Below are 21,664 nucleotides of genomic sequence, written 5' to 3' on the forward strand. Positions count from 1 at the left end.
TTTTTATTAAATATTTTTATAGTTTTAATTGATTATTTCTACGATAATCTTCTATTTTGTAGCTAGGAGATATTCCTACCAATCATGTTCCTATTGAAGTTTATCAAAGAAAAGTTAGGTTGAACCTTATGAAGAATATTTAAACAGGATTTTAAATTGAAGTTAGGTAGTTATATCCTTTACAATATAAGGTAAGTTTTTAAGGTAGTGTTAATCTTAAAAGTCAAATAAGATCTGGAACTTCTGGATTGTCAACGAATTCTGCCGAAGGTTGTTTACTCTCAAGATTTAATCTTGGATCTATATACTCAGGTTTTAATTTTGATTCTGTCATTTTTGTGAAATCAAGTACGTTATTGGCAGGACCTATTTCTAATAGTTCCCTTTTTGATTGCGCTGGTTCAACTTGCCAGTCTTTTATATTGTTTTCAGTGTACATTTGTGACATTGTTTTATTTTTTGTTGGATTAACACTGCCTTTTATGCTAAAATTAGCTTTTGGCATTGTTATAACTAAATGACCAGTAATTTGTGATCTTTCAGCTTTTGAATTTGTTGTATTGACTTCTTCAGGAAGATAAAGTTGAAATATTTTGTCTCTGATTATAGCTCTCACATAATTAGGCTGAATATCAACATCAAGTAAACTAGTATCCAAGTGCTTATAGACTGCTAAGTCTAAAACATATTTCTCAGGCTCTTCGTCACTAAACTTGAAGTCTATCTTTGCTTGGTTTATATTAAAAGGTCTGCCATCGTCAGTAAACAGTTTATATTGCCGCTTTTCTTCTTTTTTATCGTGACTCTCATAGCTTTCTATTTTCAGTTGCCTCATACGTTCAATTTCATATCTAATTTCAGGAGCGTGTTCTGTTTTTTCAGCCCAAAATTTTTTATTTCTTTCCTCTGGATCCATATCCTTATAAAGGTTTTCCCACTTATCTTGTATCTCTCTATCAAGGCGTATTTTTTGGGCTTTTCTTTGAGATATATAGTTTTTTTGTTCAAATATTATATCTGACCTTATAATACGTAGGTTTTGCAAAGCTTTAATGCGATCGGAACGTTCAATCTCTTTACCATCGAGTGAGCTAAGTTGAGGTAAAATGCCAATAACAAAATCACGATAGTTTTCGTAGTCCGTACACGGATTCCCAGTCAAATATAAATTTTCCAAATTGTAGTTGCCCGTAAGACTTTCGATACTGAGGATATCTCCAATAAAGTTTAGAGTAAGATCCAATTTTTGCAACGACTCGCATCTATCCAGATTTTCTACCACTTCAATATTATTAAGTGCCAAATTCAAATATGTTAAATGTTTTAATTTGTTCAAATTCTCTATTTTGGATATTAAATTACTTTGCATTAAAAGAATTTTGAGTTTCGGGCACCAGTCTTGTAAGTATTCGATTTTTTCGATATTTTCTTGATGCAAAGCGATCTCTTCCAATGGGGCCAACAAGCAGTCGTGATGTTCGGCTTTCTTGCGTACCAAATCCACTGTTATATTAACCATTTTCAAGAAATTATTTTTAAGGTTCACTGTGATTGTACAATGACAATGAATTTAAGATCATTGAGGCATGACAACAATGCCTTAACAACCGTTGCTATGTTACCCATCAATGAGAATACAAGAACTTCATACTCGCTTTGAACATTAATATGTCAGAGGGGCTAGTCAATGAGTATACAAGCAATAGAAGTAGGGTTCAGACTCATCAGACTGGTAAGGGCATCTTCTCCATTATTTACACGTAATTATTATATTCCTCACTAGCTTTTGGTCGCCTTCCTTTTATAAAGTTTTTTTTTATAAATACGGCGGAAATTGTGTGTTTTTCTGTAATAAAAAGTAGCCTATGTTACTCTGCGATCTTTTAACATTTTTAAATTCGTTAAATGGTTGCTTAGTTAGCTTAGCTTAGCTTCCTTTACGCCCTAACTAACCTATAGTTAGGGCGTAAAGGAAGGACGAACAAACATACATACTTTCGCATTAATTATATTAGTATGGACTGCAGAGCTAGCACAGGCAGGATACAAAAATTATATTTCCCGACAAGGGATATAATTAACGTGTAGGAATATAATTAACAGGGAATAGGAGAAGTTTACCTCCGTTCCATTACACATATATATTATTTGGATATTATTTCCCCTTCTGCGCCATTGCTCTGAGAGTTGATAAAGCTATGGGAGCAGACACATTTTTATCCTTTCCCCGGGAAGAAAATTGTCTTCTGCCCATGTTATTGATTAGAGGTCAGTGATCTAGGATCATCCTGGGTTCTCTACTATAGCAGTAGCTCCATCACCTGAGGGTTTTCTGTATGGCCAAAGAGTATAGTACAGAAGTAGTACGTTCTCTGTTCATATCCAAAGTGTTTGTATCCACTGTGTTATCTTCTTTGATGTACAGATAAAAGTAGCATTAGGTACTTGGTTTCTCATAAAGCCATCTTAGTTAGAACCGAGAAATATTTGTTGTTTATTAAGTTGATTTTAACTAGATCTCATATAAATATGGTTTATTCTATATTGTTATTCTATATTTACTTAAAGGATCTGATTATATTTTGAAGATAGGTAAGTAGTGAAGGGCAGGGCAATGATAGAATCAGCGAGATATGAAACGGTTATCTTTCCATCTCGGCAGCGGGTAATCCGTCATTTAACATTCCATCGGTGGCACCCGGCCCGTTCAACTCAAGCGTACTAAATTAATATCGCCTTGATGTAGAGGGTATTAAAATATTTTAAACGATGCCATTTATAATATAGCGTTCAGATATCAAGTCGCAAGAGCAGAACATATTTTATTCCACGAAACTGCCAAAAGACAATGAGGATGAAGGATTACTATCATCAGAGACTCGTTTTATTGTTATTGTTTGAGGTTAGGACGAAAAAAACGAAGACGTTGAAAAAACGAGAGACGTTTGGATGAAATAAGGCATGACAGAGGGAAAGACGGTGTTATTAGTAAAAGGCGCTGGTAGAGTGCGGCGCCCCGCGGTCTGTGTGTTTTTAGGGGCTTGACACAGCGGGGAACCCCGCCGCTTAGCGGGCCAACGTACACAACACAAATATTATTACCATAATTTTCTATTGCTTTGCATTCCCAAATGTAGTCTCTGCTGCTTATATGTAAGGTTTATTGTAGTCTGCCTAAATTTTTAACAACCAAAAGACAGATGCTTCTTACCGTACATGCACTACGTTCCCACTTATTGAAAGCAGTCAATTTAACATTTTGTTGTTTAAACAAACACCCAGTTGCTCTTTAGGAAATATTGATATTGAGAGAGTTATTTATGGCGTTGAATCAATATTGCATTCGAAATATTTCATTGAAAACATGTTGAAATTCTATTTACTTAAGTGTGGATTAGTTTTGATAGTTGCTGATAGATGGCGCTACTAGTAAAAAGTGCATCCTTATTTAAACAAATTGGTAGGTTCCCTGTGTAGTCTTTACATGTAGGATTATTAACAGGCCCATGCCCTCGTTGGTTTAGTGAAAAGCTTTTTCTATTACTGATCACGACTCATGAATGATTCCGGTTCCGGTAAAAAAATAGTTATCGGATTTTTCTGCTAACAAATTATTACCACCTCGGGTTTTGTAAAATGCCACTGAAGATTTGTTACCGATATCATTACTTGTGTCAAGCAATCGGATATCATTAGGTAGACTCCGGAAGTTTGATTTGAGTAAATTTGAACACTAAGTATCAAGTCTGTAAAAGTCACGGAGATATCAGATCTTAGGAAAAAAATTGTAATACAAAAGTTACAAAGATATAGGGCTATTGTATGTTGGCTATTGTGGACATCATAGCCCAAATAATACTTACGATGGTTGGTAACTGAGTAACCGGTATTTGGTATCGGTAAGGAGGGTTAGTATGCCGTAAGTATTATTTGGGCTATGATATTCCCATAGGTACTAGTTGGTACTCCTAATATTTATTTCACCTATCAAAGTCACAGTCCCGGAGATTTTCACCTTGAACCATCGCTCTCTACCAGGTGGTCTTCGGACGCCCGATCTTTCGTCGATCTTGTTTAAAAATATAAGACTGCTTGGTGAAGCGAGAATAATGTTGCCAAAACGAAAGGCCTAAATAAAGCCATCTGCCTCCCATTATTTCCAAATGAAAAGGTCTTTGATCAGATAACATAATAAAGGTAGGAACATCATTGTTTTAGGATTCCTAAAATCTCTTTTAATTATGTTGTAGTTATTAACTGTGGTAAATATTTAGGTTGAAGGATAAATATTACTTTTATCATCCGAAGTAAATGTTATATTTTAACGAAAACAGCCACGTTGAAAAATAAATAAAGTTGTGTTGATGGATAATTTCAATCGGCGATACATCAATCTTAGGTAAGCATTTATGTAGTAGATTGAGTTTCTTAAAAATAAATACAATCTTTATTAGTCCAAATAAGTTTTCAGATTATAATGAGATATTTTTTTGTTTGTTTCAAAGCGATGATCTCGGGTGGTATAAGTCGGAAAAATCTTTCTTGCCTTTAATACCTACTTGCTTACTTATTGAGAAAAATCACAGACTTTTTAACATCACGGCACGACCTTTATGAGGTATTCACTCTTTTCATTCTACTCTTGGATGTTGGTTTGCACTGTTTGCTAAGGTAAGCGGGTGGAGACAGGCCGGCAGAGTACGAGACAAATTTACTTATCAGAAATTGTACGCGCACGAACTAAATATACTGGGAAACTCTCGTATTCAAATATTATCTTTAGCCCACAATGTTCCACTACTGGTCACAGACAGACTAGCTCACTCATGGAATGGAGTGTATAAGAGCTTTGACCCCCACGCTGCTCAATTGCGGGTTTTTTCGATTATAGTTACGGGTTAATGATACTGATAATAACCTGACACTGATAGTGATAATAATCGGACAGTGATAGTAACAGGGCAGTGAAAATAACCGGTATTGATAAAAACCGGGTACTGATGATAACCAGGTAGTGATTATAACCGGATACTGATAAAAATCCGTAGGTGGCTTAACTCAGAGGCACGAGGTTGGAAAACGCCAGCTTCCAAGCTTGTAGCCTGCATTCTTGACAGCAAAACATAATCCGCCTGACTCAGAAATCGAACCTGTCACATCCTGATCCGATCCCGGAGCCTCCCAATAAGTGCCGGGGATGGCATGGAAAGGGTTTTGTAGGTAAAAACCCAACAAAACCCGATTCCCACTCCAAGGCCACCCGACTTGAATCTTTTTATAGGACGAAGAATAAAAAAAAGACCTCGTGATCCGATGTCAAATATAGTAAACACTAGAACAACGAGATATTCGGTCCATTATTCAATATAAAAATAGATTTAATTAGCAGCAGCCGGTTTCTGTTTTTAGCAACAATGCAGCGGTCGGATTCTGCAGTAGGTAGTTTTAATCTGTCTCGATCTTGATTTTTTGCGAGACACGTCTGACCCAATATCGGTAGGGCCGACTGGGTCCGGCGGAGTGTTTTACACGCAAATGTCAGTATCAGTCAAAACAACCGTCATCACTCTACCACGTCTGTGTTAAAGATAAAAAAAAATAAACGTGTAGTGGTACCCCACTTGACGGGTTCCGTGTTGATTTGTAACATTATTTCAATATGATGCTTATAAATTCTTAATCCAATATACATTTTTTTTTTCTTTTTTTTTTTTTTTATATACATTTTGTTTTAAGTATTTAATTTAATATGGCTTTCATTACTATCATCACAATTCACAATCATCATAATCATCACAAAGATTCCTGTTTCATAGTAGAGAGGAAATTGTATAGCTTAGTTCTCCATGACACAACGGTGAGCGCTATGAATTTCCGCAGAAGGTTTCGGGTTCGATTCCCAGCAGGGGCAATTAGGGAATTTATAATTTCTGAATATTCTCTGGCCTTGTTTTTGGCCGTGGCTAGTTATACCCTAACGACAAAGACGTGCCGTTAAGCGATTTAATTTTACGGTGCGATGTCGAGTAGAAACTTATAGGGTATGACTATCATACTTCCTAACAGGTTAGCCCGCTATTATCTTAGACTGCATCATCACTTACCACTAGGTAAGACTGCAGTCTAATGGCTAACTTGTAGTGAAAAAAAAAAATCACGCCATGCTCAAATGTGTTTTTTTTCGAGTATTTCATATTTTTCAAACATTTTTCAGGAGTCGAGCTCCGGCCGTCGTGCGACCGACAACAGTGAAGATCATTAAGTGCTGATTTTACCAATACTTTTGGAAACCAAGTTTAGTAAATCCTCGTTTAGCTATATGACCAAATGTTTTGACATTGCAGCCCTGAATTCTTATGTGATGTCTAAAGACGTTAGGCACTATCTTAAGTTACGGCAACGATTCGGCAGATCGTAAAGTTAAGTCGTAAATTGACACTTGACTGATGAAAAAAATATTAATTTGTTTTTTTTTAGTAACCTTAAATCCATACCAAAAATGAAAAATACTCGTATGATAGATAATACAAACAGAAAATACGACACCTTGTGGCAAGAACCAGAGACAAGTTAGGTTAATTAGTTTCCTAGTGAAAAACAATTGGCTAAAGGTAAATGTAGCTAGGTATGCCTAAAATTAATCTTCTTTGGTATAAATGTGCGTGCATCACAGCATCCGCACGGATCTCTACAAGTATTTAACTTTTTTATTCGGTAGGTACTACGTGCTACTTATTCCACATTTCGTGCTAAATTGCAGAGTTAATAAGATGTGATTTAAATATGCCAAAGATTTGTTATGGATCTTTATAACTATGGTTAATTAGTCGATTTAAAATATTCTTGGTAATTAAGATATGAAAAAAATACCGTCACAAAACACGAGAAATGAAATCCTGTAACATATCCGGCAGATATTTAATGAGTTTAAATAAAACCTTCAGATGGGATAATTTTATAAAATAGTGAATTTTTAAAATAGATTTCAATGTAACGAACCTTTTGTGCCCACTTTAACTATGGTGGAGATTCTATAACTATTGCGAAACTATCAACAGATCTGGTAGGTACCTACTATGGAGCTATCCACTGTAAGTACCTATGCTATTTTATTTCAGTTACAAGGCAATAGTTTAGTAGAGTGTGATTTTCTACCTAAGTCTACCTGTTCGGTCGCATGGAAGTTAACTACGCTTTAAGTTATTAATAGATGGCGCTCTTTCCATCCTTAACTAGAACTATAGTTAAGGATGGAAAGAGCGCCATCTAGTGAAAATAATCTTTACCAGTATCCCCTAAAACGAACTCCCTGGCGCAACGGTGAGCGCTGCGAGTTTAACAAGGGGTTCGATTCTCAGCATGAGCCATTTGAGAATTTATGATTTCTGAATTTTCTCTTGTCTGGTCTGATCTAGGCTTTGGCCGTGGCTATACCTACCAATAAAGACGTGCCGAAAAACCGATTAGGGATATGACTACCATACTCCCATAGCAGGTTAGCCCGCCACCATCTTAGACTGCATCATCACTTATCACCACGTGAAATTGCAGTAAAGGGCTAACTTTTAGTGGAATAAAAAAAAATTGTAACTATAGATGGCGCCCTTGCGATTCCATACAAATCGTAGTTAACTTTTACGCGATTGAACGGTCCCCCGAATGTCTGTACCCGCGCCTGTTACAGTAAGCAACGCATTAGATATGAGGTGCAATCGGCCGCATCAACTCACGCGCAATCAAAGATTCGTCTCGGACGTGGGCGTGGGAGCGGGGCGGGGGACACCGGCGGCCACTCTCACGTAAATAATTACCGGCGAGGCTCAAATTACAAGGCGCCGCAGCGGCCTGCCGATACATATTCATCACGTGTTAACGCCGCGCGTGACTGCTTCCTCAGGGCACTTTCGACCAGCAGCCTTAGCACAAGATTTGTTCACTCGCAATCGAGGAGTCGTTTTCGAGTATTGAATACTTGAAAATCGGAGTAATATGGATCTAGTTTTTATTGAGCTAAAGCTCAAATTTGCCAACTATGGGCCTCATAAAAAGGCTCAGAGTCACTCAGCGGGCGATGGAGAGAGCTATGTTAGGAGTATCTTTACGTGAAGAACTAGAGTTACCGACATAGCTCAGTGCGCGAAGTTTAAGTGGCAATGGGCGGGGCACATAGCTCGGAGAACCGATGGACTGTGGGGTCTTAAGGTGCTGGAATGGTGACCCCGCACCGGTAAACGCAGCGTAGGTCGGCCCCCAACAAGGTGGACAGATGACATCAGGCGAGTAGCTGGGAGCCGCTGGAGGCAAGCGGCCCAGGACCGTGTATTGTGAACTCCCTACAAAAGACCTATGTCCAGCAGTGGACGTCAATTGGTTGAGGTGATGATGATGATGATGATGATACACTGTACTTTAATACACGTAAAATACTAATTATCCAAATCTTGTACTAAAGCTACGGGACTGGGTTCACCGTCGACCAGCGGTTGTCATTTGGTAAAATAGAACTGCAATTTCCTTGCGCCAATGCTTTGAGATACTCATAATACTAACTGCCTGAATTAAATTATTTTATTCATCTACTGCTGCTCTAATCTCAACCAAAGTCTCTCGGACTTTGGTTTAGATTAGAGCAACACAGGCTAACCATCGTAGCGTAATGTTTCCGTAAATCAAAACTAGAATTATTTTATTACAAGTGCCTATTAGTAGTAAATATAAGTAAGTAGTAGTTAAATTAAATATATGTCCATAAAAATATACCAAAATATTAAAAAGAAAATGGACTGTAACAATATTAATATTAGAAGCAAAAATAAACTCTTTGTGCAGTTTACTAGGCTACACAAAATTGCAAATTCATTCAAGGGCAATTGTATATTATTTTATAACAAATTACCAAATGATATCTTTGATGTGTCTCTCAATAAGTTCAAAGTTTATATAAACCGTAAGCTTACAGAGAACTCCTAATATAATATTAAGGATTACTTAAATGATAAAAAAGCTTGGGTGTGAATTGCTGTAGCTGCATAGCTTAATATAAATTTACTGTGAGATGGTGATAACAAAAAAAAATTAACCCAGCTAAGTTTGTTGTGGGCTCTTCTTAGACCAGATCGCATTTGGAACCCTCGTAGCTTTAGGTTTAAGTTGGCGAACGAAGTTATCACCATCCCCTAACAATTATGTAAACATATATGTATGAACGCTTCATAAGTGCCTGTGATAGGCCTACATGAATAAATTTTGAATTTGAATTTTGAATTTCGTAAGTCTACCAGTTTAGTCCCTCTATTTTTACAATACCTGGCAGATTTTACCGAGAAGAAACTCACCAACTAAGTACTATTGGCTGCCTGGAAGAGATCGCTATTTAGCGATTACGCCGCCAAATTGTACACTATTTGTTAAATTTTTATTTATAATTTTACTTTATGTTTATGTGGTGTACAATAAAAGTGTATTGTATTCATTGTACACCACAGCCCCGGTTAGAAGGTACCTATTGAGAATGTCCTGACAGAAAAAAAAGAACCCAATAAATCAGGGATCGTAAGCATAAAAGTTTTAACACCTCTTAAATCCTAATTTATATTAATGGCCTCTAAAAAGCACTTAAGGATATCAACTAGAGATAATTTGCCAGAAGTCGATCATCAACGTCAATGAATTTCTAATTAGAAACATCAAATCGCGCACCGGATCCGGCGGTGTATAAGCGATAAATTATGCACTCTGGGAGAAGTACTAATTTCGATGCCGACAAATTTTCCACGAGCGCGATTTTAATGCGTTTCAAATAATGTCTGTAGGCAACGCTAAATGATAAATCGTCGAGGGAACGCCCCCGAGTCGAGTTTACTATAAATGACCGGGGGTCCCGTTCGGTCGAAGAGGGAATGAAGGAGACGGAGGTGTCTGCTAAAAAAGGAATGGTTTAGGTTAGCGCGATGGTGTTGAGATAATAACAGTGTTTCGCCCGCCGGTGCCCCTTTGAGCTCGCCGGTACCGCGCCCGTCAAATATCACCATTAACCGCAGTTTGAATATCCTCGCAAAATCTTATTAGAATTCATTAATCGAAACCCAAAATACCGATGTGATGGTCTCGTAAAACAATGGATATTAATAATGTTTTTGAAGAAGAGTAATAAATATATATACTTCCTATTCTTTTCATAGGCTATTGAAAAAGAAAGTTCTCTACATTCCTCGCCGAAATGCATACATAACCTAATCTGAAATGTTCAGATCGAAGATTAAATTCAATAGTTCTAATAAACTAAAATAATTTTGACGGCCGATTGGCGCAGTGGGCAGCGACCCTACTTTCTGAGCCAAGGCTGTGGGTTCGATTCCCACAACTGGACAATTTTTGTGTTATGAACATGAATGTTTTTCAGTGTCTGGGTGTTTATCTATATATTATAAGTATTTATGTATATTATTCATATAATTATTCATCAGTCATCTTAGTACCCATAACACAAGCTATGCTTACTTTGGGGCTCGATGGCGATGTGTGTATTGTCGTAGTATATTTATTTATTTATTTTATTTAAACCTTTCGTAGTTTTTCCTGTGGATAAGGATGGCTCTACAAACATATTTTAATCGGAATATTTTGGATTCGATTAATTATTACCTTCGGGCGTTAAAGAATATCCAGCTGAGTTTGTTGTAGGTATATTCTTAGACCAACGTAAGTATAAAACGTAGTTTTAAAGTAATGAATTCGGAAAATTACTTCAGTTCTACCCGCTAATTCAAACTCGCCACGAGGCAGCTCGAAGTCGCGAGGTGCATAAGTCCTGGCAGTTCACCTATTTCTTGTTACTCTGGGAAGATGGCAGTTGTCTGTGGAACCAGTTGCTAATCCTCCATTGCAAATAAAAGTTGGAAGCCCATTTACTTCCTGGATTAGTAAGGTACGGTTGTGTTCCTACGTTCCAGAACCTTCCAATTAGTGCTGAGAGCGCCTACAAAAAGGGTAGTGGGTAAAAATTATCCCGATCTTTCCCCCAAGAATTCAAATATCTGATTAGGTTATTTCCCCCTAACAAAACTGCCTACCCATAGAGAAAACAAAAATAAATCAAGTGACGCTAGTGGTAGAATGTGTCACCGGAACACCGCGTCCTCTGGGCGTGACAGGGCGAGCAAAACAAACAAGTTAATTGTATTTATTCAAATGCAGGGAGACGAGGGTGCACAGCAGTTGCTCTTCTCATGAATAAGCATTTCACAGTCTGCCCTCAGAACTATGTGCATTGTCATTGGTACGAAACAGTTGTGTCTTCAGTGTCATATGTCTCATACAAGCACTTTGTTCTTTCTATCTTCGAAAGTTTTGCTTAATGAAGCTTTAACTCTGTTTGATAGCCTCCGCATACCTTAAACTGATCTAAAAGATCTTATGGGTACAAAAAGGGAGATTAAATTAATTAAAGTTCTTTGTATTATAGCGTAGCGTGGGAGAAAGTGTTTTTACGGAAATCCATAGTTATTTTTAGAGCTTAAAAGTTTTACAAAAGTAAGTATTGGATAGAAGCAGGCGTTACTTTGCGGAATTCTAAGATATATTATGAAATTAAGCTTCATTTGCTATACCTACTCCTCGAGAAGTAAGAGAATCTGTATGGTGTAATTTATAATATCTTCAATTCTTATATTAACACCTAAAAGATCCTCGGCAATGTACCCTTACGTTTCGCTCCGAGTATAGCAAATTAAGCTTAGTTTTCATAAAAAAAGTAAGTTTTATTAAAGAGCTTTGCAAAAGATAAATAACTAATAATCCCGTCGGAGGAAGTCATTTTGGCTATACACTATAGCCAAATAATATACCTATAGCTTTAATAAAGCTTCAACTCTTTTTGTTAACATTCATGCTAGTAACATTTTGAAGGACACCCGTAATGTAACCTACTATCTCTGTTCTATTTATTCATTTTCTCCGGTAAAACTCTCCTTTGCTAGTTACAGGTAACACATCTTATTACGGTACTTATTCCATTTTAAACATGACTTCCCATTTCCTATCAAACATCTCGTTAACCCTTGCAATTCACTTATACCTACTCGATCGCCTTAAAAGCCTAATCCTCGTTCCTAATTTATAATAGCTTTTTCTGCTTCTTCACAGGTTCGTTTTCCGCAAATAGTCTCCTTTCCCAGTTAGAGGTATCACAACTTATCACGGTATTCATTCCATTTCAAACATGACTTCCCATTTCCTCTCAAACATCTAGTCCAACGATGTTAAAGCTGTCACATTCCACTACCGAAAACAAACAGCAGTTAGTGAGGTTGGGTCTGGAAACCAATTTACATCAGCTAACAATGCTGCCTCACTATTGTTAGGCTGACTCCGCCCAGTAAAGCTTACAATGAGAGTATGTAAATAACAATCCTCGGATCGTCTGCTGGAATTATTGATTTTTATATTATGTTCTTCTTCATCGATATTTGATGGCTTTAATAATAATTAATGAGACAATGAGAGTATGTACGTCATCTGGAGTCATTTCAATGTCCTTAATCGAAAGATAGAATCCCATCTGATCAGGCATTTTGAAGTGTGCTAACAGTTTTTTGTCGGTAGATACTTTACTACTCTATGGGTACCTACTTTGCAATAAATTAAGCCTAAAGTTGTAAAGGCATTAACTTTAAACTTTAAGCGTATCACCATAGCCAATTTCAATATTAGGCATATATACAAGCAACATTTCAAAGGGAATGCATGGAACACTTTGTACAACAATTTGAGCCATAGGCGTTAATACTCATAGGCCTGTTATGAGGAAACCCCGCCCTTCAGATCGAAACACAGCATTGCAACAATGCAGAATTAAGCATGGCGATAGTACTTTCCCGGACGAGCACTGTCACAAAAAGCTCTACCACTACTAAATTTTAGTACGAACGTTGTTATCTGTGTTATCCATACTTATAATAATACTGTAAATGGAAGATTTATGTACCTGCTTTGACAACGTACCTGCAAATTCCGCTTTAAATTATTGAAATCGTACCGTTAAAATCGTACCATTAAAATCGTACCATTAAAATCGTACCATTAAAATCGTACCATTAAAATCGTACCATTAAAATCGTATCGTTTCGAAGTTACAACGGGTGTAGAAATGCTAAAAGCAAGAGAAATGCAGAGGGCCGCCCCTCCGCGTATTATATAGTTTGGAAATAAAACTGGACCCGGTAGGTGGCGCTGCAATTAGGTGTCTTGGTTTTTTAAGATATTAAAACCGATAAAAACCGATTTGATGCCGACGAAGTTGTGCGGGTTTGCTAGTTATTACCTATTTATGATTCGCAATGCGTACTAGCAGTAAGAATCAGGGAGCTATGGGGCTCTAGTATTCCTGTAATAAGTAAATACTAAGTTTGAAAATGTATTTTCTTATTTAAGTAAGTCCAATCAGCGTATGATAGCATAAGCACTTTTGTTCCAGGCCGTACAATAAATCTTTCTTTTAATTAGGCACACCGCACGCCGCGTAATCCGATTCGCAACAGCTACTCACTCCCCCAGAACAACAATGCAACAATCGGATTGTTTGTTTGTACAAGATATTTAGCCACTTCCCCGCCGGATTAGTGGACAGAGGGAAGATAAACGTACCTAATAGTTGGGGCGGATCTCGGGCCCCCTAACGCTATCTATAATTGTACGACTTAGAAGATTGTGTCTCATTATTTATTACTAATCTCTTGCGCTACTAAATTTTACAAGTTTAATAAATACCTACTAACATACTTCAGAATAATAGTTAGTTTCTAAGTAGGTAACTTAGAAACTTACTTTTATTCTAAAGTATTTTTTCACAACCAGGTTTTCAAACGTAATAATTTTAGCACGGTTTTTAATATTTTTTTTGGGTAACAAATGTTAAAATGTAACGACCTCTCTGATGCAGTAGTGATCGCTGTGGCTTAAGTGGAGGTGCCTGGTTCGATCACTGGCAGGTTTATAAATTAATTAAAATTTCAGAATTTTCTCTGGCCTGTTCCTGTGGGAGGCTTCGGCCAAAGCTAGTTGCTCATCATGTGGAAGCTACTGAACGAATTTGAATCAAATGGGTTGATAATGATGATGATGACTACCACCACCTGGCCACATTTGAGGTGATGGCGATCAAACTTTAGACTGTAAATTAATATAAATGCTACGACAATACACACCTCGCCATCCAGCCCCAAAGTAAGCGTAGCTTGTGTTATGGGTACTAGGATGACTGAAGAATATTTTTATGAATATATATAAATACTTATAATATACAGATAAACACCCAGGTACTGAAAACACTATGTTCACCACACATACATTTTCCAGTTGCAGGATTCGAATCCACAGCATTGGACTCAGAAAGCTGCCCACTGCCCCAATCTGACGTGAAACTATCGAATATGCCACTCTGTTGGAAATATCTTTCCTAGTATCTTTTAAAATCCGTTTAGTAGGTACGATCAATAGGTACATAACAGATTATTGAACAGAAGCCTTATAGCTGAAGATTACATGAGAACAACATGAGCAAGCTGATAAAGCCTTATTAATAACTTCGTAAATAATATACCGCGGTGCTAAAGCGCAAATGCATTTTGCTGTCTACACTGTCTTAGTTTAATGGAATTTTCTTTGGTGGGATAGGGAACTAAAATTAACGTCATGAAGCGTTCTTTTCAAGTTGCGTATTAAAATTATTCCCCGTAATTTCGTCTCCCGGAGAGACAACAACTCCATAGAACGCCTTGTTGTGCAGGGTCAGGTAGAAGGCACTAGAGCGCGCGGTAGGTCACCCATGTGTGGACCGATCAGATCAAATCTTCAGTAGGAGGTACCCTGCATGAGTGTACCAGTCTATCTGCAAATAGGGAGAATATGGCGAATGATCATAAGGCGAGTAACAACTGCCACAAAAAATGTCCTACCATGATGACCACGACCTGCACCATTACCCACGATTTTAATCTTCTTCCAGAGTGTTACGACAAAGAGAGATTAAAATTATTACCGTTCCGTACCGAGGTTGCTAAACGGCACCATTTTGTTATTATTAAGTAGCCAGTTGTAATTTTTTGTATAATAAGAATATTTTACGAAGACCTCAATCCCGGAAATATGGAAAGCCAAGAGGGATACAGGAACATCGGATGCATATAATTTTTAATTTATTTTAATATTTCCATCTAAGAAACTGTTTTATTATATAACTTTAAAATTAGCTCGAATTGTAGTATCTTGATGTTGCGAAGTTTACTTTTACAAAAATAATTATTTATATTGTGAGGACATTTTTTATCATTTTTAACTGAATTACAATATTTTATACATTATACTAATAAGTACTAGTATCTCCAGTAATTCTCCATTACAGAGTAAACCTCTTTGGTAACTAACTCGCATTATAACATGACACCCGACTAATACCTATACTATTTAAATATCTCATGTTACAAATACGTGCGTAAAACTATTCCTTGTAATCCATTCTAAGTGCGACTCACTCATGGATGATTTTGATGCGTTGCCGAGGGATGCTCCACCTTCAGTTTTATTATTAGTAACATTATTTTCTTGAAGCATTCCTTTCTTGTGTGATCACTTAGGAAACATTTAGCACTTACGTTATATAGTTTTTTAAAATCCTTACTAAAACACCCCAATCCACTGGCACACAGCCTACTGATTGTGGAAAGAATCAGAAGTCTGAAGCGGGCAGAAGTGCTCGATACTGTACAGACTTGGGGACACTGGCCCTCATAACTGCAAAGTCATTAAGAACTTCAAAAAATCTTTTAGTCTATCGAACGATTGTAGATGTCAATAAAAGAAGAAAAAAACTAAAACACATTGTATAGCGGTTACATAGTAGTCTCGTCCGGGGAAGCACAATCGCCAAGCTTATTTCTGCCGCCAAGTAGGATTGTTGCAAGTCTTATTTCGGCCTAAAGGGCGTTTTTGCCGGCGTAATTACACACATAACCACATAGCATAAAATGATGGACACAGGGCGGCATGCTGCAGGACTTGCTGCTCGTCAATTATGGCGACAATAAAAATGCGCTATGCAATGTTTTGGCTTTTTCTATCGGGTGCAACAATGTTTTCTCTCTATCTGTCATGAGCTGCTCATGACAGATAGAGAGAAAACATTGTGAAACTGATCACAAACAGCAAATTTGCCATCTTTTATGTAATAGATGACCACCCGTGCAACACAGCTGTTTTAGGGAATACGGTTTTGTCTTACTGTTCAAGGACTCCCAGCGACTTGTATGATGTGGTTTACCACGTCTTAGGGTGTCTTACTTTAGTATTAGATATCTTTAAAAGAGTATTTGAGAGTGTTTGATTGAAAAACGCCGTTCCAAATCTCTGTTATCCTATGTAAGTTTCTCTATTAGATTGTTTATTTAACAAGTATACAATGCTAAGCTCTCGCACAGAACTACGGTTATTAAGTCTAATATGAGTGTGTAGTGCAATAATTTAATATGTACCTATTGGTATTAATAGCAGTGGCGTGCACTTCATACACGCACAAAAGCTCTGCATACCCTAAAATTTTTGTATAACTCATTAATGCGAAGGATTATTCCATTTTATGGCATCTGCCTTCTTTATGCATACCCTGGTCAAAAACCCGGTGCACGCCACTGATTAATAGTACCTAACTAATAAAAATATTTGGGCTGAGCTTAACTTAACAACCACAAAGGATCTCATTAATAAGCAGACCAGTTCGCTCTCCTGTGAATTCACACCATAGACACGTGTCAGGGGTAGTTTTGCTTGTTATGTGTAGTTACTAGTTACACAGGCACTTGATCATACCAGAATATTTTCGGTTTGTTTTCCTGTCTGTGTTAATAATCTGTGAATTCCTGCTTTATACCGGATTTTATACCTAACGTTGCAAACTAAAATGCTACATGGCCGCTCAATGCACTTTTACATTTCCACATTTTGTTTGCTAATTTTAGTAGTCTTAATAAAATCAAATATAAGTAAAATACCCAGGTAGGTTAGGTTAGGTTAGCCTTTATACCTACTTAAATTATTTATCTTCATTGATTATTTTTATAAATAACTCATAACTCATAAACTGTATTATTTTCCGTCGAGATAATTCTAATAATTCGTGTGAAACTGAAAACCTTTTATGTATATAAATCTGTTATGTGTTGTACCCAAATATGTTGTCACAAGTCTGGTCAAGACCAACACATCTTTCATCATCGTCGTATAATTTTGGAATGTAGCTTCTTTATTGTTGATTGCCAAGTTGGAATAGTTTATTGATAACGTTAGAAACAATGATTTGTCATAATTACCGTGGGAAGTTTTCATTTAAATATCATTAAAATGTAATTACTTATTTCTATGCATTTTGGTTAACTTAGTGTGAATTTTGAACTAAACCTATACTACTTATAATATTACCAAAAGAATGAGATAAGAAATTCAGAAGTGATACTGAATTTCTTATTTCATTGTAATATTTGACGGAGCAAGGAGATGGCGTACCTTATAGTAATTGTCTTTTCACAGGCAAGCTAGGAACATGTCCTGAAAAGAGCCGCCCTGTGTCCATTAACCTGTCTTCGGTCAGGGTATGCATAAAACAGATACATGGCATAAATGGAACAAATTCCCTCCAATACGAGTTATATAAAATAATTTGGGTAGGCAGAGCTTATGTGCATCTATGAAGTGCACGCCACTGATGGCGGTAGTACTTCCCCAAAGGAACTGTCGAAAAAGCTTTACTACTACTGAACTACTTTTGCTAGCTCGCAGTTCAAATGCTTGTCTGTTTGCACCCTTAGACATATTTGCATTGGACGCTTCATTAAAGAAATACCAATCCAAAAAAAATGTCAACACTCTTTAACAAAGTTGAAACAAAAAAATATTAGTGAAACAAGCTCAAGTCCGTGCGACCCCTGGCGTGCGCCCCCCGCGCTTCTACCCCGTCTCCAGCAGAGCCTCTTTCTAACCAAAATGGTGACAAAGTGACAATTCAAACATTCAACTCTAATGTTGTTTAGAAATATTCAACGGGACAACAATTCGCTTTATTTATGGCTGTGTTGTCGCCCACAATGGTCTCGCCTTAAATTCTTTTTAAGCTGTTTCATTTCCGGACGTTGAAACGCTATCGTGACTTAAAACTTGTCTATTTTAAATATCAAAGTAAAATGTCTTTTAAATCATTCAACGCCGAGCTTTTACTAAAACGTAAGTAGGACGTATCTACACCTATTCACTTTTTATGCCAATAAATTGTAGATTTTTAACTTTTAATAAATAATGGAAATCCCTAGACCTTACTATTATTATAAATGCGCGAGTGTGTTTGCTAGTTAATAGGTTTGTTCTTCTTTCACGCAGCAGTAGCGCAACGAATTGACGTGATGGTTTGGTAAACTCACTCTAGAGCGCGATTGGTATAAACTTATAAAGGTATTGGATTGAAGACAGAATACCTGTTATCCCGAAAAATTACTCATATCTACAAACGAATCATTGGTTTCTGGTTTCCTTCATGGAGAAACATTCCCATCATTAGTAGACAGGTAGGAAGAGGTAATTTATTATCATTTGTGATAACAATTACTAAATTTTAACAACCTGTACGCGAGAAGTGTGACAAACTAAGCTCAACATTGCTCTCTGTTTTGAAAATGAAGGTTTGTGTCCAGCTAAACTCGTACTTGTATGATACGATGGCGATATCTCTATATCCTATTCTGTTTTGTAGTTTTCAGTTAACGGTTGTTGTTAACGGTCAACTAATGGGCACGGATCTCTCGGAATGAGAAGTTGTTAGGCCCTATACCACGCTGCTGGCCAAGTTATCATTCTTAGACTTCGCACGTCTTTGGGGATATTTAGGAAAACTTTCAGGCATGCAGCTTTTCGTGTGATGTTTTCCTTCACCGTTAGGGCGCCTCATGCGAGGCCGAACCAACAAAATTAGTGTCAAGTAAGATTATTCAAAACAAAAACAAAAATCAATTTAAAATCCTGTTTCTTTCTTTTCAGCATGGCTCTCTTTTCATTGTATTTAACCTCATTGTACAACAGCTCACCAACTAAGCTGAGGAGTATTTACCCCGGGGCCAACAGGGCCATGGGCCGGGGCGGCAGGCTGCAAGCAGTTCAGTTTCTTTCTCTGAATGAATTTTTAGTTTCGACATTCATTATCATCATTTGAATCAACAAACTGTTGGGTATTATTTTATAATTTTTTTTTGTCTTTTTGGGGCGTCAAACCATACCGACCCAAAGCGCTGGTAGGCAATGGTATGCTATGCCTATGGTAAATCTAAATGAATAGGAACAGTTCTGAAATACTCGACCCAAAAAATCGGCGTTACCCTCACAAAACTTTTCGGCAAATAACAGCAGCTGTGTTCAAACGGGAGTTAGTTTATTTTTGTATTATTTAATTTGTCCGTACATTGTGATGCGCCTGGGGTAATATTTCCGTATTTACATGCGGAATCCGGCAGAAGTCAAGTTTGACAGTGTCAACATGTCAACTTGACAATGGCCGTCACACGTCAGTCTGTCAATTGGGAGCATGAGAAGCGGGTAGTCCCAAGAGACAATGGTAACCAAAATTTATATGCATTTTGATGGGATATTTTTTTATACGTTCATCGGTTTATATTTATATGGGTACATGCAAGTAAGTTTTTAAAGTAATATTTCTTTTAGCGCATTATGAACAGTGCTCGTCAACAGGAATAAAATTCGAACCGGTTTTGGTCATTAACCCCGGTATTAGAATCTGTTAAGGTTTCAGTTTCGTATTTTTTAACCGGTTAAACTGAGAAACCAGTTCTTTTTTAATTTCAGTCGATTTATTAAAATTAACCGGTTTTAAATACTTCAGTTTCAGTTCTTTGTATGAATCTGAAACGGCAGAATGTTCAAATGGTCAATAGCCGTATAGCTTTTGTCGAATTAAATGAGTGTGGATATCTAGTTTTAAAACATGGTAAACATAGTTTCCAATGTAAAATTTGATATGCTTAATTGTATGATATATAGATAAAAATATTTATAATTATATTTTTGTTTTATTTGAATTATTAAGCTCAGCTTTAATTAAATTCAATGATTTTAAAATCGTTTGCTATCAACTCCAAAGTAGTATACGTAGGGACATCATTGACAGTGTAAGCCCATGTTCATGAATTGACGTAGTCCATCTCCATACCTCGTAGAGCACGTTAAGCCATTGGTGTCTGTTATACCACCATATCCGAAACGTGATAATCTTTAAAACCTTGCAACAGAAGCAAGCAAAGTCTATAGAGAAATCTCTAGAGGAGGCCGGTCTTCACAGTCCAGTTCAGATGTTTGTTGTCTATTGACTCTTTAATGCCATAAAACAAAGAGTCTGATTAATAATTGCAGCATTACGTCGCAATGCCTATGCAGTGTTTTTTCACACTAAAGCTGACACCTGGAAAAAAAACCTGCATAACTTTGTCAATGTTATTCCAGGTTTATTTGTATCTTGCTATATTGCTCGAATATTTCAGGACTTTCCCATAGTTACTACAAAAGTGGGTCACGCATGCGTTCCTCCCGCTGCTGCCGGGGATGACGGGCTGACAAAAGGCACATTAAAATATACAAATTCCTAACGTTTAGCTGATGAGCGATCGGCCCCAAGGCGCACGTTAGTCGCAAGTGTATTGGATGCATTGAAATTAATTGCCTTACAATACGCCGCTACTGGTTTTGTGTACGGAATCTTAGAAATTTTACTCTTGTCTAGGACATAAAAAATTATGCGTTTCGAATCTTGCTTCGGTGATAGAGCGATTTATATTTATTGTGACATTTAACAAGAATTAGTATTATTGACAATTTATTTTAGGTACCTGTTTCTTCGTATATTTATGTGATCAAATAAGAGATTAGAAGATAGAAGAGAAGAGCTACAGATACCGACATAGCTAAACAAGTCGCGAAGCTGAAGTGGCAATGGGCAGGGTACATAGCGACGAACCGATACAAGTTGGGGTCCCAAGGTGCTGGAGTGGCATCAAAACGCAGTGTTGGTTGGCACTAAGCGAGGTAGACAGACGACATCCAATGAGTCGAAGGAAGCCCCTAGCAACAAGCGGCCCAGGGACGTGGATTTTTCATCTGCCTACAAAATAGTTATGTCCAACAGTAGACGTCAATCGGTTGATGAAGTGATGATAATGATGTACTGTCTCATGCCGTCTTGAGACGCATTACATTGATTACAGTTGTCATTTATTCTCTTGCCGCGGGTTTCGTACGAGGTGACTAAGGGAATGTAAAAGAGAACGGGTAGCAAGTCCTCTGTGCTTTTACTGCAGTCACAGTAAATGACTTCGATTACTAAACCGCCCAGCGAGGTGTTTATGGTCAATCCCTATCATTGGGACTATCATACGACAGTCAAGGTCACTAGACATATTCAAAAATGCTGTTAAAGCCCATTTTCTTGAGCAATAAAGACGACAGTGATTAATTCTTACTCATATTTAAGTATGTTTTAGTATATATTAGTTTATTATTTTTTATATTTATTATTATTAGTATTTTATGTGTGTAATCTTGATAAGTATTAGTGTGTAATTGT

General features: G+C 37.1%; 2 protein-coding genes across 2 annotated transcripts in view; both read right to left on the minus strand.

Annotated features, from left to right (window-relative positions):
* On the minus strand, positions 1-1,532 carry LOC120636230 (protein tilB). The gene has a single exon (XM_039907602.1). It carries the CDS (start codon positions 1,517-1,519, stop codon positions 224-226), a length of 1,296 nt encoding a protein of 431 aa, XP_039763536.1. The 5' UTR covers positions 1,520-1,532; the 3' UTR covers positions 1-223.
* Positions 1-21,664, minus strand: part of LOC120636264 (ubiquitin-conjugating enzyme E2Q-like protein CG4502) — a 312,586-nt gene that overhangs the window by 105,667 nt on the left and 185,255 nt on the right. The gene's annotated exons all lie outside the window — the stretch shown is intronic.

This window comes from Pararge aegeria, chromosome 3 (assembly GCF_905163445.1).
Source record: "Pararge aegeria chromosome 3, ilParAegt1.1, whole genome shotgun sequence".
NCBI lineage: Eukaryota > Metazoa > Arthropoda > Insecta > Lepidoptera > Nymphalidae > Pararge > Pararge aegeria.